The sequence below is a fragment of the Rana temporaria genome, chromosome 4, assembly GCF_905171775.1.
Source record: "Rana temporaria chromosome 4, aRanTem1.1, whole genome shotgun sequence".
NCBI lineage: Eukaryota > Metazoa > Chordata > Amphibia > Anura > Ranidae > Rana > Rana temporaria.
Window position 1 is genome coordinate 36596010 of NC_053492.1, and position 25590 is coordinate 36621599.

Sequence of the window (25590 nt, forward strand, 5' to 3'; positions counted from 1 at the left end):
TCTTCCATGGCGAATGGTATCTGTACCTCTCCTCTCACTTCAGCTGGTGCTGCTGTGACTGCTGCTGCAGCACCTCTTTGATGTAGCCAAGTTGCATCCACAGCCGCTATAACCAGGTCTATAATCTCTGGTGGAGGGTTAGGACCATACTGTGCCAGTCCTCGTTTTACAGCCCGATCAAAACTTTTTTCCTCGGGTGTCCTGTCTGTTACGCTGGGCCTTTCAGCTCTATCCATTTCGACAAGTTCTGCGATAATGTCCCTTTTCTTACGGTTGCTGGCCGGTCTGCCCCGGCTCTCCAGTAAGTCCTTGAGGGAAGAGAGGCTTCAGCCGTTCATTGTCCATTCGTTCTCCATTGTCCGGTGTCCTTGTAGCTGTTCTTCTGGTGATGGAATCATCCCACTGCTAGCCAACAATTGTAACCGTCAGGGGTTAACACCGTTTACGATATTCCATTCCACCAACCCAAGACAGCTTATCCGACACTCCACAATCCAGCAGACACGATCCATAAGAATTCCCCAGAATAACGAGACACAAGCTCTGTTCTCTGGTTCCAAACAAATGAATACTTTAATGGTAAACTCAGCTCTTCTTATACAGTTAGCAACCAAATATGGACAATGACTCCATCCAATGTGAGCCTAGGGAGGTGCTGGAGCTATGGGCTTAGGTTCACAAATCTTGTTGGAGTTCTTAAGAACATATAAAAGTGATCCACTGGCATTAGTTTTGAGAATAAAATTGTAAAATCTCCATATAACCCGCTTCTCTCTTTTCATAAAAACCCGGGCCTTTTATCCATCTTGGATATCTCCCAGAACTTTTAAAGCCTGGTCTAAGGTTGGCATTTCTTGTCTATACGACATAATTTCAACAACATCAATACGTCCTTTCCCAGAACTATGCGAATGCTTTGGGCTCCCCAATCCGAAATATTCTGATATCTTCAAATAAAAAAATGTTATGCTCCTCTCCTCAATATTAACGATACCATACACACCATTTCCCAATTTGAACAAATTTGTCTAAAGAACTCACATGCTAAAAGTCGCATTTCAGTAATCTACTCTCAACTGATCACTAAATCAGATACAATTTTACCATCATATGTTGCTAAGTGGGAAAAGGATCTTGATCGCAATATTGATCCTCAAGTATGGTCTAATATATGGTCTAATACTAAATCTTTTTCAACAAAGTTAATGGCAGTTGAGACATCATATAAGGTACTTACACGATGGTACTTGGTTCCTGCTAGAATTGCTAAACTTGTAAAAGACAACTCAGGCCTCTGTTTTCGCGGCTGTCTCGAACATGGTACACATATGCACATTGTACATACATTTTGTGAAAATGTCTTTCTAATAGCTTCAAAAATGTTTGAATGTTCTATTATATCAGCTCTCCTAATCTTAAAACCAGACTTTCTCACATATAAACAATTTAAGCTATTCCTTATATTCTTGACAGCCGCAAAGCAGACAATAGCTAACGCATGGAAAACACCTATTTTGAACATTGTAGAAACCAAGCTCAGAATGAATCAATCATTTATACATGCTAAGATGGACGCTCTAGATCAGGGGTGGGCAATTATTTTTTCGATGGGGCCACATGAGAAACTAAAAATATTTTGGAGGGCCGGGCCAAAAGGCTAAACTCAATACTGCATAAAATCAATTGTATTTCTTTATAAAAAGCAGTAAATATAATTGTTGGACAACTGGTACGAGTACTTGTTATAGTTAAACAATGAAAAAGTGAGGGTGCCTTACAAAAAAAAAAAAATTATTAAACAAAATTTCCCAAAACAATGAACATTTTTCACTATTTGTGACTCATATTAGTGAAAATTATGGTTTATGTATGTCTTATTGTCTTAGTGATTGATTCACATCACAACTTCATTGATAGCTTTTTTTTGTATGATTTTTTGTTTTGCTCATTACTGCCACACACGTGCAATGCATGGCTGCATGTGTGTGGCAGTGATGAGCAAAAGCAAAAATCATACAAAAAATAAGGGTATCAATTTCAAATCAATAAAGTTGTGATGTTAATCAATCACTAAGACATACATAAACCAGTGTGCCATCAATTGCTGCCAGTGTGCCATCAATTGCTGCCAGTGTGCCATCAATTGCTGCCAGTGTGCCACCAGTGTGCCATCAATTGCTGCCAGTGTGCCACCAGTTTTTTTTAAAGTTTATTTTCATACATTTTTCTCAGTTGTACCTTATCCTCTTAATTTGTCTCCTTTTCCCACTCATTTCTTCCTTTTTTCCTATTCTCATTTCGCTATCATCTTTTTATTTTTCACTCGTATTTTTTCTCTTATTTTCCTCTGCTTTTCTGTTTTCCTTATTTTTCTCTTTTTATATAGTCCCCTTTTTTTTCTATCTGTTCTTCCCTCTTCTTCCCCCTTTCTTATCTCCTTTTTGCCAGTGCCACCATTCATCTTTATCGATTTACACTTTCCTGTCTCCTCCTCCATTACCCCCTTTCTCGTTTACCCGTTTTGCTTCTTCTGTGTCTCCTTTACTTGTCTCCCGATCTGATGGCTTCACTTCACACGTGTCTTCCTCCCTCCTGTTGTTTTTTGAATGGACGTAATCTGTCTGGGTGGGCGGGGTCTCCAGACGTCATACGTCATCAGCGGCCCCAGCCCTGGCAGCGTCGGCGTTGCCTAGCTACTGCAGAGCGTGTGCGGGGACAGCAATAGCTATTTTGATTGGATCCGACCTGCTTCCTAGCAACCACGGATCCCTGCACAGCACTCATGCTGTTCAGTGTCTCCGGCTTCTCCCAGCCCTGCTCTGATGATAGATGACATTGGGCAGGAGAGCCTGGAGACTAGAGGAGACACAGGCACAGCCGGGGGCCGGATTAAAAGGTCCGCCGGGCCGTATACGGCCCGCGGGCCGTAGTTTGCCCACCTCTGCTCTAGATAAAGATATTCTGAAGAAGTTTGACAAAATATATGGAGACCATTGATCAAACATTGCATACCAGACAACTTTGACAATCAAGTACTCTCATCATGATAATTGACACCCTCTCGTTGATTTTTCTTATCATTGTCTTTACATAATGTTTGTCTCCGGAACCCTGATGTCTTCCCTTCCCCTATACGCTTATGTTTTCTTATTATTTTCTTTTCCTCTGCTCTTTCAAGAACTATTCTCTTTCTCAATTACATTTTTAAACACAATATTTGTTACCAACAGGTTATTTTACATACAGTAGTCGCAGCTATGGTCAATATTATAGTTCGATACAAAACATTAAATTAATTTGTCTATATTAACTCCAACTTCTTAAAATGTTCAACTTTTCAACTGAAAATAATATATCTACATATGACATTACTACATTATTACACAGAGTGTTTATTTTAACACTATGAGAGCAAAGGACTATCTCAAAGTAAGCTCATCTCCACTGGTCATATACATAGAGTATTATATTTACCTGTATTTTCTGTAATTTAGTATAATATTCTGAAAACTTTGACAGCTATATTGTATTTGTTATTATTTGATGTTTCAAAATAAAACATTTTGAGCGAGAAAATAAAATTGAGAGTAGGGAATTCCACATCCTTACTGCTCTCACCGTAAAGAACCCTCTATGCAGTTTAAGGTTAAACCATTTCTCTTCTAATTTTAGTGAATGGCTTTGTGTCTTTTTAAAATCCCTTGTGTGGAAAAGTTGTATCCCTATTGTGGGGTGACCAGTACAGTATTTGTACATCAAAATAATATCCCCTCTCAAGCGTGTCTTCTCCAGAGATAATAAGTTCAGTGCTTGCAGTCTTTCCCCATAGATGGGATCCTCCAGTCCCTTTATTAGCTGTTTTGCCCTTCTCTGGACCCTCTCCAGCTCCAGTACATCCTCCCTGAGGACTGGTGCCCAGAACTGGACGGCATTGTCCAGGTGCTGCCGGACCAGAGACATTAAAGTGGGGGTTCTCCCGTACATAAGACTTTTTTCCCTTAGATGGATTCTCGTTTTGTCTAGGGGAATCGGCTAGTTGTTTTAAAATATGAGCTGTACTTACCGTTTACGAGATGCATCTTCTCCACCGCTTCCGGGTATGGGCTGCGGGACTGGGCGTTCCTATTTTGATTGACAGTCTTCCGAGAGGCTTCCGACGGTCGCATCCATTGCGTCACGATTTTCCGAAAGAAGCCGAACGTCGGTGCGCAGGCGCAGTATAGAGCCGCACCGACGTTCGGCTTCTTTCGGCTACTAGTGACGCGATGGATGCGACCGTCGGAAGCCTCTCGGAAGACTGTCAATCAAGAAGGAAGGCCCGCTCCCGAAGACCCATACTCGGAAGCGACGGAGAAGATGCAGGGATATATCTTGGCCCTTTTTTAAATATTGGTGCTACATTGGCTTTTCTCCAATCAGCTGGTACCATTACAGTCAGTAGACTGTAAAAATTAAGAACAATTAAGAACAATGGTCTGGCAATCACTGGACTGAGTTCCTTAAGGACCCTTGGGTGTAAGACATCTGGTCCCGGTGACTTGTTAATGTAAATTTTTTCAGGTCTATTTCTAATTCTATCCTCTGTTAGCCATGATGGTGCTTCCTGTGACATGTCATGAGGATAAACATTGCAGTCTTGGTTACTGAATCCCCCCGTTTCCCTCGTGAAGACTTAGGAGAAGAATAAATAAAAAATCTTTGCCATCTTTGGACTTGTTAATTTGCTTACCTCAGGTTTAGGTGCTATAGTCAACTTACCACTAATGCCCCCAATACTACCCTCTGAAATTTGTTCCACACTGGCTATCTCTACATCTGGACCCTCCCCCGTCCCCTAGTTTAAAAGCCCCTCTAACATTTTGGCCATCTTCTCTCCCAGCTGAGCTGCACCCTTCCCATTTAGGTGCAGTCTGTCCCTGCTAAAGAGACGGTAACTGACTGAGAAGTCAGCCCAGTTCACCAGGAACTCGAACCCCTCCTTTCTACCCCAGCTCCTCAGCCACTTGTTCACTTTCCTAATCTCCCTCTGCCTTTCTGGTGTGGCTCAAGGTACTGGTAGTATTTCTGAGAATACTACCTTGGTGGTCCTATTCCTCAATTTAGCTCCTAAATCACTAAAGTCCTTTTTTAGGACACTCCATCTTCCTCTGATTTTGTCATTGGTGCCAACGTGCAGAATGACAGCTGGGTAGTCCCCAGTCCCTCCCAGTAATCTGTCCACCAGATCCGTGATGTGCCAAACCCAATCACAAGTATGTCTTAGTGTCATTGCAAAAGGGTTGCTGAATGCCTGAGAATCATGCCTTGATTTGTAAATTTGTATCAAGAATGAAGTATGGGATTTTTAATACAACACAAATAATAAAATATGTCAAAATGTTATTATTAATTTATAATTTATTGAAGTTTATAATAAAATTAGGGCTGTGGAAATTAACTATTAATTCACCGATTAATCTTAAATTTTTTTGATCGATCAATTTTTTTTTGATCGATCAAAATTCTTTTGATTGGTACTCACCTCTCCGCCGGCTTCCGGGCCTTCAGGGAGATCCGGTGAGGTCACGGACACTGGCGGGCATTGCCATGTCCATCTGAAGGGCTCCTTTGCTGTGCCTTCATATCTGGATGCCGGCGGGACCTTACTATCTGCCACACGCAAGGGCTGTTACACTTCCCTCTATCACTTCCCTCTATCAACCTGGGATTCTACAACCATCCACTGGGAGTTGTGATAGTTCCCCTCACGGGACATCTACATGCCGACGGACTGATGTTAACCTCTCCGCATCGGGATACACATTTTTATAGCATTATCATACTTGGCTACATGTTTTTATGACTGCTTTTGCTACCGTTTGGCATTACTTGCACCATTTTTACAGTTTATGTAGCTACATCGATTTTTATCTCCAGTGCAATATTTATTTTGTTACCTACTTGAAGACTATAAAAGTTTTAATGCTATTCCCATCAAGTGCTGCCTTTGTGTGTTTTTTGTATCCTGCTATCCATTTTTCCAGTGGTTGGTAGCTGCACTGGGAATCAGCCTGCAAGGAGATCAGCTAAAAGTAGTTGGATCTGTATGTGCGTTATAATTAATTGAAATTAGTAGATTAATCGATTTAAAAAAAATCGATTAATCGAACACAAAAATTTTGATCAGTAACAGCCCTAAATAAAATGTTATTATTTGTGTTGTGTTTTGGCACCTTACAAATCCCATACTTCCTTCTTGATACAAATTTATCCTAGTGACACGTGGGAACCTGGCAGGGTCCAGAAGCGAAAGAGAGCATTCTGTCTCTCAGTGGCTGAGAACTGACATTTTCCTTTATCTGGCACCTTATTGAATTTACAGTGGCTCAAGGGTGGTAGGAACCCAGAAACCACCTCAATGCCTCAAATGACTCTATTTAGAAAAGTAGACCCCTCAAGGTTTTTTGAAAGGTGCATAACTTGAACGTTGAGCCCCCATTTTTCAGAATGCATTTGGCAGCAAAATTAGGAAAAACATTTAAATACAAAATTATCCACAAAAGCAAAAAATCAGTGATGGATTTTGCAATCACAGTGAGAGCATAGTATAAACTGAATCCAATATGTTCAGAAAGCTCTCCTGTACACAAGTATACAATTTTAGTATGGCTTAGTCAATGTGGTGGAAACATGACAGGTCCTAGAAACAAGGAAGCACATTCTGGTTGTGAATGACTAAATACTGCCATGTTGGCAATGCATGCATTTTTTTTATCAAATCATCTTTTTATTTCTTGTATATACTGTGACAGGAAGTCAGGTAAATCTGTGGGTGTTGTCACAGACGGGACATGCATTTCTGCCTTGTTTAGACAATACACAAATTGTTATTGGGCGTTGGCTGCAAAAATAGCCAGACAAGGTCTAAGGGCGTTGAAAGACTCTAGCTGTTCAGAATGAGGCAATTAAGGCCTCTATAAGTAGTCCAAAGGATTACCACTGAAGCTTTGTGAGGAAAGAGAGCAGTAGCTGAAAGTCTTGTGAGGAGGTGAGGAGAGGATTGATTTTTTTGTGTGATAAAAATCAAAAGACTATTGTTTTTCTGCTGTATGACCATCACTGTCTGCCCAGCACTAGGCTGTGCTAGACTCCATAGATAGGTTCATGTGTGGAAGGTAGACGCCCAAAGTGGCTAGGGTTTATTTTTTTTTATTTTTTTTCCATAAAAGTTTTATTGAGTCAAATTGCAATATACAAAAAGAAGAAAAGTGACATAGTATTTATCACATAACTGGGAGTGACAAAGTTACAAAACATGTACGCTACATGACATAGTATAACATAACAACCATCAAACTGTCCATACCCGAACTAAGGTACATGAAATGCAATGAAGCGACAAAGGGCGGAGGATCTTAATTCCACTTTTCCCCTCCCCCCAATCTCTCCCCCAACTCTGGCACGTAGGGGGAGAATGAAGCAAAGTACCGTTCAAGGTAATTTTAGCGCGGAGTAATGTATCATAGCAAATCCGTGGTCACTCAGATAAAGAGGAAGAGAAAAAGAGAGAGAGAGGAGAAGGAGAAAGGGAGAGAGAGGAGGAAAGATAGAGAAAGGAAGGGAGGAAGAGTACAACAGGGGGAGAGAGACATGAGATAAAGGGAAGGGGGGGAGGACAGGGGGGGAAAGGGGGGGGAGAAGAGGGAGGGGGGGCAGAACGTACAAGCGTAGTGAGAAGGGGAAGAGAGGGGGGACAAGAGTGGATCCGCCCCCGACGCCCCCCCAGGGCTCCCCCATAATGTATGGAGGAGCAGTCGCCACCCCAGGCAATTCAAGGGGCCCACTGACGGTAGCGGTCTGTGGTCACAAAGTGGTTCCAACAGGCCCAAGTAAAGGAGAATTTGTGGATTCTGTCCTGTGAAACGTAAATCAGCTCTTCCATTTCTTTTATTGAGGAAACTTGTGCAAGCCACTCTCTCACGGTGGGAGCGGTGGTGGAGCGCCAGTGTCTGGGGATGCAAAGTCTAGCAGCGTTAACCATGTGCATGGCCAGAGATTTGAAGTAGTCTTTTTTAGAGAGTGACGTGTGGTGGAGAAGATACTGAGATGGAGTGTAATCTAATGTATAGGTCGTAACATGTGAGATGAGATCATGGACCTCCCTCCAAAAGGGCTGGAGGGCCTCACACTCCCACCACACGTGCAGCATAGTTCCCACATCCCTGCCGCATCTCCAGCAGGTGTCGGGAATGGTAGGGGAGAATTTGTGTAGGAGCGACGGGGTCCTGTACCATTTAGTGATTATTTTATAGCTATTCTCCTGGATGGCCACGTTCAAAGAACCTTTGTGGGCGTATTCACAAATGGTGTGCCATTCCTCTCCTGACAAGTCTGTTTGAAGATCCCTATTCCACGAAGTCTGTGACGGGATAGAAACATGTGAAGGGCCATTTACAAGAAGGGAGTACAGGAGCGAAATCAAATGTCTTTGTGGTTTTTTACGATGGCACAGGGATTCAAAGGGCGTAAGTTGCCGTGACCAAAGTGATTGATCAGCAGTGGACGTGAGGAAATGTCGGACCTGTCTGTAGGTCCAGAATGATAGGGAGGCCGTCTTAGAGAGAGATTGTACCGCTTCAAAGGTCAAAAGCCATCCAGCGGAATAGAACTGAAGTGCCAACACGTCCTCAAAGGGCCATTCCTGGCTTAAAAAGTCAGTCGACAAGCCTGGTTGGAAGTCCGGATTACCCCGCAAGGACGTTGTTAGGTTCGGTTCTGATCCTGTTGCCTAGGCTGGACCTTGGACAGGTGGGATTCCCTCGCTAGCGAGACAATGATGACACAGACACTTATGTTGTATCGATAATTGCAAATTGCTATATTTTTCGACAGAGCATTTATACACACATACAGAGAGTTAAAGAAATCTCCTCCTCCTAACGTAGAAAAAGGGGAACAAGTTCACAGTTTCAATCTTACAGATTTCAGAGGATTTTAAGGAACAATTGTTAAACTTTAAAGACAGAAGAACACGTTACTTGCATACAGAATGCCTGCTCCGGAACTAGCCATCTAGCACATATTCTATTTATGAAAACCGCAAAACTTAAATGTTAGATTAAAAGCAAAAAACAAAAGTACATATTGAAATGTCTCTACAGAGACCTATATTATATAAAATGGAATCCTAGATCTCAAAATGGAGTAGCTAATGTCAGACATAATATTCCATCATTTCACATTCCTTTCAATTCCCTCCTCTGATCCCAAGGATATTTACTTTCCTGGGATCACTCACTATACCAATTTTGCCTTTTCAGCATGAATGACTCCTGGGAATCCTGGCTGGATTCGGGATTCTGCTTTATTTTTAATCCTGTTGTTTTCCCAATTATACAGAATATCATTTTTACTGAAAGGAATGCACACAAGGCCAGGAGCAAGATCATTATAATGAATATTCCTGCCTTTTTAAAGAAACCCACAATACTAGGCCACAATCCTCCCAGAGATCCAGAAAAAGGATCCCAAGCATCTCCCATGTGTTGCATTTGATTCACCAGGGACATTCTCTCATTGTGGTGGGCTTCTATTTGGTCATGGTAATCAGGAACAGTAATTTCTCCAATGGCCTTAGTAAGATTTTTCATGAATGTGCAACACATGTCTGCTTGTTCATGTAATATACATAGCCCTACAACAATATCTCCCATCTTTTCCAACTGTAGGTTTGTCATTTCTTGCAACAGTCTTATTTTATAAGTTTCCTCATTCAAATCAGTAATGTCCTTGTCAGTTTTATTCATCCAAGACATTACCAGACTTGAAAATTCATCTACTCTGGTTAGGGCATTAATACTTCCTCCTGGGAGCAAAGTCAGTAATTTTTCCCAGAGACTTGTTACATCTCGTTTGGATCTTATTTTCAAACTCCCTGACGGTTTGTTCATTTCCATCATGGTTTCTCCACTTGCTACTCCCATATAAGGAACCATGTACATAAGGGAACACCATCCCCCTGTGTTTCTATCGGTGGGATATGGGATGGTGGTATGACAAGCCAGTCCACAACAGACCATAAATCCCTGGGGAAGGTGTGGTGCTTCCACCACCTCCTCCCCATGCATAGGAGTTCGTAGACCCGTCAGGCACATCCAGTCTACAAGAGGCACAAACTCAGATTGGGGGGATATCCATGGAGTACTTACATTATGTAGGGAGGAGAGAACCTGGTTAACAGTGTCATTGGGCTTCCTCATCCTAAAACAATGGCTTATGTTATACAAACTCATATTTCCCACTCTCTCATCTCCATCATTCATCTCAGTAAGTTTAATTCCCAATCCTTCAATTTCTAAGGACTTGTCCTCCTCCCATGCCGCAACATTCCTAATAGTCATATTCATCACAGATTCTCGACACCATTCTCCATTTGCTATCTGACCTTCATGTGTTACCACACCATTCAAAAAACAGAGGTTGGGGTGTTTAGAAAATTTTCTAAAGTACACTGGTCTATCAGTCCTGGTAACCCTTCTCATGGGGGTCTTACCTGCAGCGGCCACAAATTGAGGCAATGTTACTGGTAAGCCTATAACCGGGATTTTACCCTCATTAGAATGTATTTTGGAACATACCCAGCAGTTCTCTTTCTGCCCTGTTAATTGTCCATATTTATACATTAATGCCCAGTGGTGGGGAACAGTGGGGACCTCCTCATATTTCTTTGGGTTCCCCACAGGTCCCATGGACTTAAACACCTTTGTTCCATACACTTTCGCTTTGTCAACATTGTTATCTCTTTGATTGATATTAAGAGATTCATCTATTCTTTGAAAGAACAGAGGATCATCCACCACCTCCTTTGTGGACAACCCTGCGTTTACCTTTTTCAAACGTGACACCAGTGTTTTAGTTACCGTATGTTCCCTGGGAATACAGAACCTAAGCGGTTTCCCTACTGTGTCATTATAGAAAAACATGGTTGCTTTAATTTTACAGGCTAGGTCCGTCTGTATAACCCGTTAGGTGGCCTTTGGGAATCCTCCTCACCCAGTCAAATTTGACACAGCAAAGCTTCCAGATATTACCCTTTGAATCCCAATATTGATCTCTGGCTCGCCATCTAATGAATCTCTTCCCTACCATGACTAATTTTGGGTCTTGGCCTTTTCCCACCTCATGTATTCCATGTATCCCATAGCAACCTGGGGTGAAGTAGCAAACCCCCGTAGCAGTCACCACAAACAATATAAGCAATAGTCCACAGTATTTCCCTCCTCTTATCATTCTATTGTACACCTGATTGGCAGTTAAGTGCTGGTTTTCCCGGACCCTTGCTCTATGGAGGGAGCCATCAGGGTCTCTGGCTTTGCGTCCTCCTTGTTCTTGAGCCCTCGCTCCAAGGGGGGAGCCATCGGGGCTTCTAGCTTTGTGTCCTCCTTGTTCTCGAGCCCTCGCTCCAAGGGGGGAGCCATCGGGGCTTCTGGGGTCTTTATCTTCAAGGGACCCTTTTTCAATCTGCTCGCATGAATCCATGGTCCTAGGCCTTCAACCTTTATGGCTGTCCGGGAGACCTTTTCCACCGTATATGGGCCTTGGTAAATGGGGCCCGTCTTTCTTCTTACGGCCAACTGCTTAACCAATACCTCATCTCCAGGTATAAAAGGGTGAGTTGGATCTGTGGAAAGAGGAGAAAAGGTGACAGCAACTCCTTCTTGGGTATGTTGAATAGTACTTACCAGATGTTTCATCCAAGTTTCCTGTTGAGAAAACAAATCATTATCCTTTCCTACACTATTCTCAGCTGGAGGGTGTCCCATGAGTACCTCAAAAGGGGAATACCCTCTAGAATTAGGAGTGACCCTTATCTGGTAAAGTACACCTGAGAGATATAAGGACCAATTTTTCATAGTACCTTGAGTAGCTTTATTCAGTTTATCCTTAATATTTCTATTCATCCGTTCGACAATTCCCGCACTCTGAGGGTGATAAGGGATGTGCAATTTCCATTGTATCCCCAAAATCCTAGAGAATTCCTGTGTGAGTCTAGAGGCAAAAGCTGGTCCCTGGTCAGACCAGATATTCACTGGGAGTCCGAATCGACTCACCCAATTATTTATAATAGCTCGTACCGCTATTCCTGCCGTTTCCCCAGTAGTGGGCACTGCTTCTACCCACCCGGAAAATTTATCCACAATTACCAAAAGATATTTTACATTTCCTTTCTGTTTTGGCATATGCGTAAAGTCTATTTGTAAGTCTGTAAGAGGTCCTAATGGAGGGGGCAAATTTCCGTGTCTTCCCATTGCCTTTCCCTGTACATTATTTTGTGCGCATGTAACGCATGAGCTTACAAAGTCTTGTATTATTTTTATGAGTCCTTCTGTTTGAAAATGGTCTCTGTACTGTTTTAAGATGGGCTTACGGCCTATGTGACCTGGACCGTGAATGTATGAGATGATCAATGGTGCCACAGACTTAGGAATACCCATGATTCCCTCCTTATTTGTCCAAAGACCCGCGGGATCTTTGGTCAAATTATGCTGCATCCAGTCAGAGATATCAATGGGCAAAGCCATGGACTGTAAAAGCATAACCGTAGTTTTGAAGTCTGGTGCACTAAAATCATTCATGTAAAACATAGAGGTCACTGGGGTGTCTTGTGCAGGGATAGTATCCGCTGCTTGTTTGGCTACTTTATCAGCAAATGCATTGCCAAGTGCTTCCGTGGTCCTACTCGTAGTATGAGCTTTCACTTTAATCACTGCAATCGCTTTAGGCAGGTGTATGGCATCTAGTAATGTTTCAATAAGGGTTTGGTGTGCTATCGGTTTTCCTTCTGCGGTTAGATAGCCGCGTCTCTGCCAAATCTTCCCAAAATCGAATACGATTCCATGAGCGTACCGACTGTCGGTATATATATTTACAATTTGGTTTGCAAACAGCTGACAGGCACGTATTAATGCAGTAAGTTCAGCCTCCTGTGCAGATTTTGCGACTAAGGGTTTTGCTTCATGAATAATGTTAGGAAGCTGGACAACTGCATAACCAGTACGGTAGGTTTTATCATCGGGGCGCGTACAACTCCCGTCCACATATATGTCAATGCCCCCTTCTAGGGGGTTCTCCCTTAAATCAGCTCTTGGGGAGGTTGTTTGGGAAATTAGGTCTTCGCAATTATGCTCTGGCACTGGTTCTGATTCAGGCATTAATTTAAGAAGGGAGTGCAGAAATCGTACTATAGGAGTAGTGGATGGACAAGTTTTAATCTCTAAATTTTGTGTGTTTAAGAGAATTATCTCGTACCCACTTAACCTCTGTGCTGTCATATGTTGCGTGTTCATGTTTTGCATCAGTTGTGTGACAGTGTGAGTTGTAAAAAGGGTCATGGGTGATGCTAGAACAAGTTTCTCTGCCGCCTGTACTGCTAAGGCACAGGCGGCCAGTGCTTGAAGGCAAGCGGGCATACCCTGAACCTGAACAGGTAGTTTTTTTGAAATATACGTTACAGGTCTTTGCTTACCACCATGCTCCTGAGTCAGAACAGCAGCCATGGTATTCCCCATAACGAGACAATACAGTGAAAAAGGCCTACCATGTTGTATCAGCCCCAAAGCGGGTGCATTACGAAGTGAACGCACCAGCATGTCATAGGCAGTGACCATCTCAGGGGTCCAGGTAATTTGTTTGGGGGCTGTGGCGAGTGTAGCCTTCCTAAGGACTGAGTCATGAAATGAACAGTCTGGAATCCATTGCCTACAGTACACTATTGAGCCTAGGAAAGACAGCAGTGAGCGCTTGTCGCTCGGTCTGCTCAGTGCCAATATGGCCTCTACTCTGGCAGGGGATACCAGCCTGGCACCTTCCGAGATGACCGCTCCCAAGTATTCCACCCGAGACGAGCACCACTGCACCTTCTTGAAAGATGCTAAGTGACCCTTGTCAGCGAGGTGGTCTAACAGATGCACAGAGTCATTACTACAGCCAATTTCTGTCCCATTTCCTATTAGAAGATCGTCCACGTATTGGATCAGAACTGAACCATGTTCAGGCACCCAGTCAGTCAGGGATTGATTTAACACCATGCTGAAGGCGGCTGGACTATCCACAAAGCCTTGCGGTAACCTGGTCCATGTTAGCTGGCCACGTTTCCATGAGAAGCTGAAGAGGGGCTGACTAGCAGCATCAACGGGCACACTAAAAAATGCATTGGCAAGGTCTATCACCGTATACCATTTGTGTTCTGGTGTCAGAGGAGCAAAGATGGTGCTAATATCTGCAACGAGGGGAGGTAGAGGTGTAATGCATTTGTTCAAGGGCCTTAAATCTTGTACCAAGCGCCATGTTCCGTTTGCCTTTCTTACGGGGTTAATGGGTGTGTTCCAAGGACTGATGACTGGAGTCAGTATGCCCTTTTGTAAAAATAATTCTATCTGTGGGTCTATACCATTCAACTTCTCCTCAGACAGGGGATATTGTTTCTGAAAAATGGGGAGACATCCCTGTCTGATTGTCGGCCGGTAGGGTGTGCAATTTAGGAAACCCACAGAATCTTTGGACTCTGCCCATATTTTATGCTGACCTACTGGTGGGGGTAGAGCCACAAAGAAAGATCTGATGTCCACCCGTTTCTGCACTGACACATCACAGTCTGGTGATTTAACTGACACGGTGCCATTGGGCTCAAAAATTATTTTGATTCGTAGTTTGGATAGTAAGTCTCTACCAGCCAAAGAGACTGGGCAAGTAAATAACAGAGCAAAACTACATTTACATAGGAACTTGCCATCTTGGTTACAGATTTCTAAATCTGATGTTATGTCGTGTGATGTTGGTATCCCATTAATTCCCACAGAGCGTCCTTGTGTAATAGCCCTACTGGCAAAAGCCTTGTTGTTCAAGGAGCTGGTTGTGGCCCCCGTGTCTGTCAGGAGTGCGATGTCCACCCCCTCTATAACAAGGTTTATAGTAGGTAAAGCCTGCCAAGTGCCAGAATAAGAGCAAAGAACTAAGGACGGGATACGCTCCGGGCCTCCCTATGGGTTTTGTCTGTTTGGCCATTGTACGGTATTTGGGGAGAGGGAAGAGGCCCGGCACCAGCTTGTAGCTGCTGTGGTTGGTTTTGAGATTGTGCCTGTTGGTTCCACTGTGGGTACTGGGCTATCTGTCTATTGTCATTCCAGTTAGGGTTTTGACCTCTATAAGCTCCCCTGTTTCCCTTTTTACCTCTATAATTTCCTCTCCTTTGTGGGCAGTTAGCCTTCCAGTGGCCAAAGCCACCACAATGGAAACATGCTTGATCATTTTGTGGGCCCTGGCGAGGGTATGGCACAGAGCGTGGAGGATACTGATTGCCAACAGGGTACTGATTCTGTTGTTGGTAAGGCATTTGCGCCGCCAACAGGGGTGTTTCCTCCAGCATGGGCTCTCCCGTTAAAGCTGGGAAAAGTCCTCCTTTCGCTTCAAAGAGACCTGTTTGATGCCTAACCTTTACATGTTCTACAAAGGCCTCCGGAGTCATGTTCATAATTTTAGGGTCTAATATTTTTAACATTTGTGCTATCTTCTGGCTTCCCCCGTTAAGTGTGGTGGTTACAAAAAGGGTATGGTCTGTTAGACCCGCATCCTTCCAAGCTAAATGCATACGTTTAACATATGCAAAATACTCTTCCCCTGTCTTTTGAGAGCTTGTTATGAAGGATGTGAGTGCACTAGTACCCTTGTATATGGTCATCCAATGATGGCCAGTCAGTCTCCAGAACTCCTGGAGGTTTATCGGTCCTTCAGTTGTAAGAGCAGATTTGTAGGTGTTATCAAAAGGAAAATCCTGGCCAGGGTCAGGGTCGATCATCTGTATGATTAACAGTAAGTCTTCCTTTGTCATTCCCGCACCAGCACAGAATCTACCCAAGAAAGTAGCTGCGCCTCTAGGGTCCTTTTTTGGAGTAGGACAGGTATCTCTAAGATCCTTTAACTGACCCATGGTAAAGGGGACATACACTTCCATGGTGCCTATGGTCATCATTGGGAATACCCCCGTCCCTGGAAGTTGTGGAGAAACTTGGGGTTCTGTTTGGACTTTTACTTGTGTAATGGCAATATGTTTCATTTCTCCCTCCAAACTTGGGGCAGTAATCTCTTCCTTATCACCACTCTCTCTGTCAGGTTGCTGTTCTCGTATAGTTTCAGCCTGTTGAGCTGAAGCCTTGGCAGCCTTAGAGGCTTCTAACCTAGTCCGAGGGGCAGTAAGCACCCGCTGCTCTTCTATTAAACGCAACTGCTCCTGTTGTTCCCTAGCAATTTTCTCCAACTCAAGTTTTCTTTGGTCGAGGTCACTTTTTCGTGCTAAAATCTCCTCCTTTTCCCTGTTAAGTTGCTCCCCATAGTCCCTCACCTCTTGGGCCTGTGCATCTAGACTTTGTTTATGTTCATTCATCTGTTCATGTCTTAAGTTTATTTCCCTCTGCTGTTCCCGAAGGCGTCTCGCGTCCTCTTCTATTTCATCTCTCTTATTTCTCATGTCTGCTATTCTCGTTTGAGTATTAACTGAGTCTAAGTCCCTTTGCAACTCCTCAAACTCCCTTTTTATATCCGCTCTTCTCTGAGCTTCTCTTATTCTCCTGCCCTCTTCAGATGCCCTTTTATCTGCCTCCTCCTTGGCTCTATCTTCCCATTGTTGTTTTTGTTGGTCAGTTGCTGAGCCATAAGCCATGATTGCAACTTGAGGATTTGAAAGAACGGGGTATAATTTTCTGAGAGGAGCTTCCTCTTTAACAAAAACATAAGACGGTGGGGTTGGCGCGGTTGGCACTGGGGGTGGGCGCCTGGTATAAGGTGGAGGAACTTCCCTAGTAAGGGCAGTACCTTGGTCCAACTCCGCATATTTCTTTTCATATTTTTCCACTAAAGGCCTCCACTTCTTACAACATTTTTTCATATACTCCGTATCCCAGTCCCCTGGTGGATATATGTTCTTTCCTATTCCACACATTTTCTCTACCTCATACCATTGCTGTCGGTTAGTGGGGCCCACGGGACTATATCCTGACATATGCAACTGGTGGCTTCGTTTCACTATCAAGTCCCAAAAAGGATCACAATATACAATTGGTATTTCACTCTTAACAAACTCTATAGGGGAGGGTTGCTTCAGCTTACCTTCTGAATCTTCCTTCCCAAATTTATTACCCATGTCGATACTCTGTATTTCAAGTCCTCCTTAAAATATTTGGGACACTGGTAAAGAAAAGGGACAGACAACTAAAGTTTGTCCTGTCCTTTGCACAATCTCCTTCACTTCGTCCGGGGACAGGCCTTCTCTAAGACCTTCCTGTGGGGTGAACGGTATCTGATTGTGTATATTCACTCGATGCACTCTAGTGCAGGGAGACTGTTTTTTTGGATTAAACGGGTAAAATCTCCTGTTGCCTAATTGAGTTGGACTTCTATGTTCTCTTGGCCATACAGAGATTAGGGATAACTTTGACCCGTCTGCCAAGAAAGTTAAACCTGTTTTGCACTCTATACAGGAGGTCTTTGGCACAGAGTATGACATGTAATCACTGTTTTCTTTTTAACAACAACAATCAATCTTATATTATACAATACAGTATGTTCTATATTATTCAAAAGGTTGCAACAGATTAAATCACATCAATTTCAGACAATACAAAACAAGAAATGAGCTCTTTTGTACTTGGGGCTCCACTCTGTCCGTCCTTCTTCAGGGAGCAATCTGCTGCTACCCTGAAATATTCTTAGTTTATAGTCAGACAAACCCGTCGACTCTTAGTTTATAGTCAGACACTCCGCCGGACTCTCCCTATCCTTTATAACCGCAACCTCTGCAATACGCACAACAGAATCTTAAAACTAAAAAACTTAAAATTATCCGAGGTTCTACTGAGCCAGGCAAAGAACACAAAAACACCCAAATGTAAAATTCGAGAATAAGTGTGGCCTTACCTGGTCAATCAGCACCTCGCTTCCTGGTACCAGTTCTGTTAGGTTCGGTTCTGATCCTGTTGCCTAGGCTGGACCTTGGACAGGTGGGATTCCCTCGCTAGCGAGACAATGATGACACAGACACTTATGTTGTATCGATAATTGCAAATTGCTATATTTTTCGACAGAGCATTTATACACACATACAGAGAGTTAAAGAAATCTCCTCCTCCTAACATGTAGAAAAAGGGGAACAAGTTCACAGTTTCAATCTTACAGATTTCAGAGGATTTTAAGGAACAATTGTTAAACTTTAAAGACAGAAGAACATGTTACTTGCATACAGAATGCCTGCTCCGGAACTAGCCATCTAGCACATATTCTATTTATGAAAACCGCAAAACTTAAATGTTAGATTAAAAGCAAAAAACAAAAGTACATATTGAAATGTCTCTACAGAGACCTATATTATATAAAATGGAATCCTAGATCTCAAAATGGAGTAGCTAATGTCAGACATAATATTCCATCATTTCACATTCCTTTCAGACGTGAGGGGATTCGGGTGGGGAGACGGGTGGCCCAGCGCCGAGGCCTTTTTGAATGTGAGAAGTGAGGGGTAAATGAGCGGGCTAATAAAGAGTGAGGCCAGTTCTTAGAGGGCAACCACGGCAACAAGTGAAGGGGTCTTTGTGAGAAGCTCGTCTCGAGGAGGACCCAGAGTTTCTTAGAGGAGTGAATGTTCCAATCCGCAATCCTCGTGAGATGGCAAGCCTCATAATACTTCCGAAGGTCTGGAAGGCCAATGCCACCGCCGGATTTAGGTAAGGTAAGCAGGGAGAACTTTATGCGGGGCTGAGAGCCCCTCCAGAGGAAGGTGAAGCAAGCTCTCCTAAAAGATGTAAAGAAACCCGGGGGTAAGGAGATGGCCACCGATTGCATTAGGTAGAGCAAGCGGGGCAGGACTATCATTTTAACCAGGGCCGACCTGCCAAACCAAGATACATTCAAGCCCATCCAATCTTTAAAGCTTTTCTGCGCCTGTGGGAGGGCAGGATGGAAATTTTTGGAGTATAGATGAGCCAAGTTAGAGGGGATTCGGATGCCCAGGTAAGTTAGTGAGTCTTGCGTCCACTTAAAAGGGAAAGAATCCTGGCAATGTGTCACCTCTTGGGGGAGGGAGACATTCAACGCTTGAGACTTCGAGTGGTTAATTTTTAGGTTCGAAAGGGTGCCAAAATGGTCAAGATCCTTGAGGAGGTTGGGCAGGGAGATCCTGGGGAGCTGCAAGGAGAGGAGAACATCGTCCGCAAATGAATGAATGAATGACTTGTATAGCGCAACGCATGCGAACTGAATCGCCTCTGGGCGCTTTTTCCAGCCAGTATCTGCTTGGTTGGTGCGGTCATTTTTACCCCGTAGGATCATGACACGCTAGGGACACACAGTCATACACACATATATACTGGGCCAATTTGGATGAGATCCAATTTACCTACCAGCATGTCTTTGGAGTGTGGGAGGAAACCGGAGTACCCGGAGGAAACCCACGCAGACACAGGGAGAACATGCAAACTCCAGGCAGATGGTGTCGTGGTTGGGATTCGAACCAGCGAACCTTTTGCTGCTAGGCGAAAGTGCTACTCACTGCACCACTGTGCTGCCTGTGCGGCGACTTTGTATTCCCTACCCCCTACACTAATTCCAGGGATATCCGGGTTATCTCTTAACCTGTTAAGGAGGGGTTCCAGGGAGAGGATGTATATCAGGGGGGATAGAGGGCATCCCTGGCGAGTGCCGTTGCTGATGGGGAAGGCGTCCGACAGGTGGCCATTGACTCTAACCGCAGCCGTGGGACGAGCATACAGGGCTAGGATTTGTGATAGCATACAGGCACCTAAGCCCATGGCCATAAGTACCTCCCGCATGTAGTCCCAGGCCACTCTGTCGAATGCCTTCTCAGCGGCTAGTGAGAGGAAAAAGCCTTGCGTTTTGGAGGTTGTGAGCCAGTGATGCAAATTCAGGGTGCGGATGGTGTTGTCCCTGGTCTCACGGCCAGGGACAAAGCCTACTTGGTCCCGTGAGACAAGTCCGGGAACTAAAGGGGCCAGTCTGTTAGCAAGAACTTTAGCATAAATTTTGATATCCACATTTAAGAGTGATATCGGACGATAGTTAGCCACCGAGGAGGGGTCCTTACCCTCCTTAGGGATCACCGCGATATGAGCCGCCAACATAGTGTCGGGTTTATTTTGGGCATCAGCGAGGGCATTGAATATGGCCAGGAGTCTCGCGGCTAGTGTGTCGTTGAAGGACTTATAATATTGGAGGGAAAAGCCGTCAGGGCCCGGGGCCTTCCCCGCCTTCATTTGTTTGATTGCCAGATCTACTTCCGACGCAAGAATGGGGCCGTCTAAATCCAAGGACTGCTGAGGGGAAATTGGCTTGGAACTGTATTGTGCAAGAAATGCCTTGATTTGGCCAGATCGCAAGTCGGCTTTGGACTGGGAAGGGTCAAGGGGGTGGAGATTGTACAGTTTAGAGTAAAAATTCTCAAATTCCTTGGCGATGTCTCCATTCCTCACCAGGCGGCCGCCACCCGAGCTCTGTAAATGGTGAATTGTGGATGTGGGTTTAGAATTTTGCACCGTGCGAGCCAGCAGGCGTCCACATTTGTTACCCTGCTCATAGAAGATCCTCTGACCAAGGATGTAGCGTCTCCTAGAGCACTTGCACAGTTCCTCCATCAGAGATGCACGAGTGTGCAATAAGTCCTGGAGTGTGGCCTGTGCTTGGGACTGTTTGTGAGATGTCTCGAGGAGTTTGATCTTCTTGATCAGAGAGTTGATATAGTCTTGATTCAGTCTTTTGGCTTTCGCCGCCAGAGCCATCAGTTCCCTGCGGATCACGCACTTATGGGCTTCCCATAGGGATACCGGCGATATTTCCAGGCAGGAGTTTTCCGCGAAATATTGTTGAATACGCGTGCGTATGTGAGTGATCACGGATAGGTCCTTAAGTAAGGAGGGGTTCAGGCGCCACGTCTTTGTTCTGGAAGACACCTCAGGGAAGGTCAGGGTGACACTGATCGGATGATGATCCGACAGGAACATGGGTTCTATTGTGGACTGTTGGAGAAGGGGAAGGTCAGATTGGGAAAAAGTAATCGATCCTGGAATACTTTTGGTGTGGGGCCGAAAAGAAAGTGTAGTCCTTGACTGAAGGAGAAAGTGTATGCCAGGTGTCGTGTAGGGTCAGGGACTGAAGAAGAAGGTTGATCTGTCTCAATGCCTTATATGTCAGAGCAGAGGTCCCCGTTGAGGAATCCAGCAGGGGGTTCAAGGGGACATTGAAGTCCCCCCCTAGGAGCAGAATACCCAACCAGAAGGAAGTTAGAAGGTCGCATGTCTACTTGAAGAAAGCTACTTGACGTTCATTGGGGCAATAAATATTAGCAAGTGTGATCGGCCTGGATTCGTAGAAGCCCTTCAGAAAAACAAATCTACCCTCTGGGTCAACGAGAGAGTCAGACAATTGGAAGTTCGCCTGTCTAGAAACTAGAATAGAAACGCCCTTCGTCTTGGAAGAGGGGTTGGTGGCATGGAAGGCGGTCCGGTAGATGTGATTAGAGAGTTTGGGGATTGCGTCTGAACGGAAATGGGTTTCCTGAAGGAAAATAAAATGTGCTTTATGTTTAGTAAGGGAGGATAGGACTTGGGACCTCTTTTCAGGTAGGTTAAGGCCTTTTACGTTAAGGGAGAGACACTTCAAGGACAAAGGAGGCATGATCACTGGTCAGCGCTGCAAGACCTGGCAGGAGCCGGGTAGTGGGGGTCCTGGGTTTGGTGGGTGTAGCGAGGTAGAGGGGGCCCAACGGTCAAACCAGGCGGGGGGGCGTGGAGCGGATCCAGTCAGAGAAGCGGGCAGGAGCCCAGGGGGAGGGCCAAAGGAAGGGAGTGGGGGCAAAGGAGGAGATAGAGAGAGAAAGAAGAGGGGAAAAAGAGGGAGAAAGAAAGAGAGAAAAAGAAACAAGAGGGGGGGGGGATGGGGAAAGGAAGGGAAGGGGGGGAGAGAGTAAGAAGGAGGAAAAGAGCAAGCAAAAAGAGAGATCAAAGAAGAGAAAAGGAGGACAGAAGATGAAGAAAAGTCTCAAACCAGAGGCGATATTAGACCTGCTAAATCACCTAGAAGGGGAAAGGTCTGGGGGGTCAGCAAGAAAAACCCCAATAGGGTCGCTGGGTGGGGTCGAAACAAGGGACGGAAACCCTGAGAAGGCCAAGGGAAGGGAAAAACACAAAAAAAGGGGGAAAAAAAGAACCCGAGAGAAGGAGCAACCCAGGGACTGGGATGCATAATTGGCAAAAGAAAAGCTGGATACATTGGGGAACCTACAGGACATAGAGGCAGGGAATGTAAAAGAGCAATTAAGCATGTACGAGGAAAAAATGGAGAGGGGTGTCCAGGGGTACATTCGGTTGCTAGCATAACATACAAACCCAAACAATGTAAACAGTAAAACCAGGTGTAAACAAAGTTACCAAGATCCATCAAGTGTAGGCACATCTCGCTCCAGTGTGGTCCAATCAGGCGTGCGTCAACAGTGGGTCATATAGAAGAACATAGTGAGAGAAAAGCGGATAACATTGCATTAAAGAAGAAAGCCCCTCAAATGGCGTCGTGAGTGTCTAAGAAATAATAGGGGGTGGTTTGAGTGCCACCAATAACACATCAAAGACCCTCGAAGCAGCCTCTAAAGATACACAGTGTGGGCATATGTCCTTCTGCAGAGCTACATCCCACCTCTAGATCATGCAATACACATTCATATTTGAAAAATATAGACAGTATGGGTATTTAGACAACAGTAAGGGGTGGTTTGGGTGCCCAAGGTGAGCCATCGAGAGCCCCCAAAGCACGCTACAAGTTCCAGTATTGCAGGGATTCTCTCCACACTGAGGTCAGTAATATACATATGTCATAGGTCATGCAGGCAGTAAAGGCACACAAGGGAGATCCCAGGGGGGAGGTGGGGGGAGGGGGGGAGAGGGGAAATGGGGAAGGGAGAGTTTGAGGGGAGTTATCGAAGGTCTGCCCAACTGATTGCAGATATATACAGCATGCCGGTGCGTGAATGTCTGAGCTATCATCCGAGAGCCCAGCGGTGCAGTGTGGAGCTCATGTGGTGCTGGAGCAGGAAGTGTAAGTCAAGGGGGGGGGGGGTTGTGGAAAGGAAGAAAAAAAAATAATAAAAAGGAAAAAGGGGGGGGGGGGGGTGGGTTAAGGAGGGAAGTGGAGGGGGGGGGGAGTTGGGGGGGGAGAAGGAGATGGGGGTAGGGGGGAGGGGGGGTAATGGGGTCGGAGGGAGGGGAAGGTCAGGGGGGGAGTCTCAGAGGGCCCAACCGACCAGCTGAAGGAATAAACATGGTATCGGATTAAGTGCAGCAGGATTGGGCGGTGTCTCAAGTTCACTATGAGGGGGAGAGGCTGAGGGAATCTTCGGGTGTGTGGCGGGGGGGGGGAAGGTGTACCACCCTGGGTAGGGTGGCACCTTACCATGTCCATCTGGGCCGGCAGTCGAAAGTCCAAGGGTGCGGTGCATGGTGCAGGGACCGCGCAGTGCAAAAGTGCATGGCAGTCTATGGCAGTGGGAGACGGGAAGAGTTAGGCGGTTTTGTTTTCTGCCGATCCAGCTGCCGTGAGGGCTGGGGGCACACGCAGCAAGGTGATCATTCAGGCAGGGAAAGCAGGACAGTTCCATGGCCACGGGGCATGATCCGGCAAGTCCATTGGCGCGTGCAAAGACCGCTAGATCGGCAGGCAGGTTGGAGCCACAGGGGGCTTAGATGAGAAAGTCAAAGGAGCGACACTTGATTAAGAGGATCGCGTGAAATCAGGCATCCATCCGGTCTCTACCCCTGGGTGGTGTCGAGGGGGGACCTGGGTCGTTGTGGTGTCCATCTCGGCGGGAAGCATGGCCACCCGGCGAGTTCAGGCTCGATCGTTGTTTGCGTGACCTGTGGCGTTGGGCCTTCGGCGACGGGTTCAGGGATACCGGAAGCCACGGTTCGGAGGGGAAGTAGAAGGCATACCACTCCTGGAGGTCAACAAATGGGATGTCCAGTTGATCATAGAAGGAGCGGAGGTCTTCCGGCGTGCGTAGGAGGGCAGAGCGCCCTCTGTTGGAAGCCGACAGCCCAAATGGAAACTTCCAGCGATAGCGAATGTTCCTGGTTCGGAGAGTGTCCAGGAGGGGGCGTAGAGCGCGCCTATTCTGGAGTGTTATTTGCGACAAGTCCTGAAAAAGTTTTACCTCCACGCCATTATGGAGAATGCGGTCTCTTTCTCTGGCCTTACGCAGGACTTCTTCTTTAAGTTGGAAGTTGATCACATAACATATCACGTCCCTGGGGGGTTCATTAGGTTGGGGCTGCAGGCGTAGAGCTCGGTGGGCCCTCTCCATATCCACTGGGGAATCGGGAGGGCGTCCCATCAGATCATTAAAGATTGACCATAGGGTGTTTTGCAGGGTGTTCGGGTCCTCAGTTTCAGGGATTCCCCGTACACGGATGTTATGCCTTCTTCCACAATTGTCGAGGTCTTCGACATGTCTGTGAAGCTCTAAGAGATGGGCGAGTTGGGAATCATAGGTGGACTGCACTTGGCGGATGGCCGCCGCGTGCGTCTGGGTGGTTTGTTCCACCTCGTCGATCCGATGGGAGACTGCGCGGATCTCTGTCTTGAGGTCCGCCACCGCAGCTGTGACTGCGTTCTTGATGTCGGCAGCCCTAGCCTCCAGATCGAGGAGGCTAGGGGGGAGAGAGCGCCCCGGGGCAGAGTCCAGTGACGGGAATCCGGGCTCCATATCAGGCAAGTTCGAGGCTTGGGCCTGCGTGGTCGCGTGGGTCGCCATGCGCTGGGACTTAAACAAGTCCGGGATACTCCTGTTGGAGTGCGTTCCTGATTCTCCGGTCGCTCGGGACGTTGACGAGCTCCGGGTGGATCTGCTCATGGTCTAAAATCGGGTGTAGGTTCCCCAAAAAGGCTCAAAACAGTCCCCGGGTTGCAGAAGCTCACGGCTTAGGCTGCCATCAAGGTCTCCGTCCAGGCCACGCCCCCATGTGGCTAGGGTTTATTTTATGTTTGATTTTGTTTATGCTGTTTGGATGCTTGCACTTGTTTCCAGTAAGATCGAAGAATAAACCAAAATCTTTGTTTTCAACCGTCTTTGACTGCCTGTCTGTATAAATTCAGTGTGTGGTGAACCCATCCAAGGGGTCACACACCCCGCTACCGAGCTAACCCCTCACAATACAAACAACAAAAACAACATACAAGACGGAAAACAAAACAAAAAAAAAACACAGCCCCCACCCCCTCGGTCCCCATGCTCTCACTATTTTTCATATTTCCCTAAACAGCCTCTATGCAGGAAAGTATACTTTTCCTTAATTAAATTTCCCTTACTTGTATTTTCCATTCTGCTACAGTAGGTGGATGTGGTGATAACCACTTTTGTGCAATGAGCTTACAAGTCTGGAATAGACATCTATTTATTGAAATAATATATTTCACAAGGAATCATGATTCATTCAGTATACCCAGAAGACATCCCCCAGGCTCAATAAGCAACCCTATCTCAAGTACACTATTAATCATAGATACCAC

At 45.5% G+C, this 25590-nt stretch overlaps 1 protein-coding gene across 1 annotated transcript; it reads right to left on the bottom strand.

The window, feature by feature from the left end:
• Positions 1-9117: 9117 nt before the first annotated feature.
• On the bottom strand, positions 9118-18492 carry LOC120936124. The gene is made up of 2 exons (XM_040348250.1): positions 17947-18492; positions 9118-11659 (listed from the first exon to the last, which is right to left on the bottom strand). Exon 2 carries the CDS (start codon positions 10959-10961, stop codon positions 9270-9272), a length of 1692 nt encoding a protein of 563 aa, XP_040204184.1. The 5' UTR covers positions 10962-11659; positions 17947-18492; the 3' UTR covers positions 9118-9269.
• Between the last annotated feature and the right edge of the window lie 7098 nt (positions 18493-25590).

Excerpts from the sequence above, each read along its gene's own strand:
- LOC120936124 (XM_040348250.1), bottom strand. The coding sequence starts at position 10,961 with ATGTTTTTCTATAATGACACAGTAGGGAAACCGCTTAGGTTCTGTATT.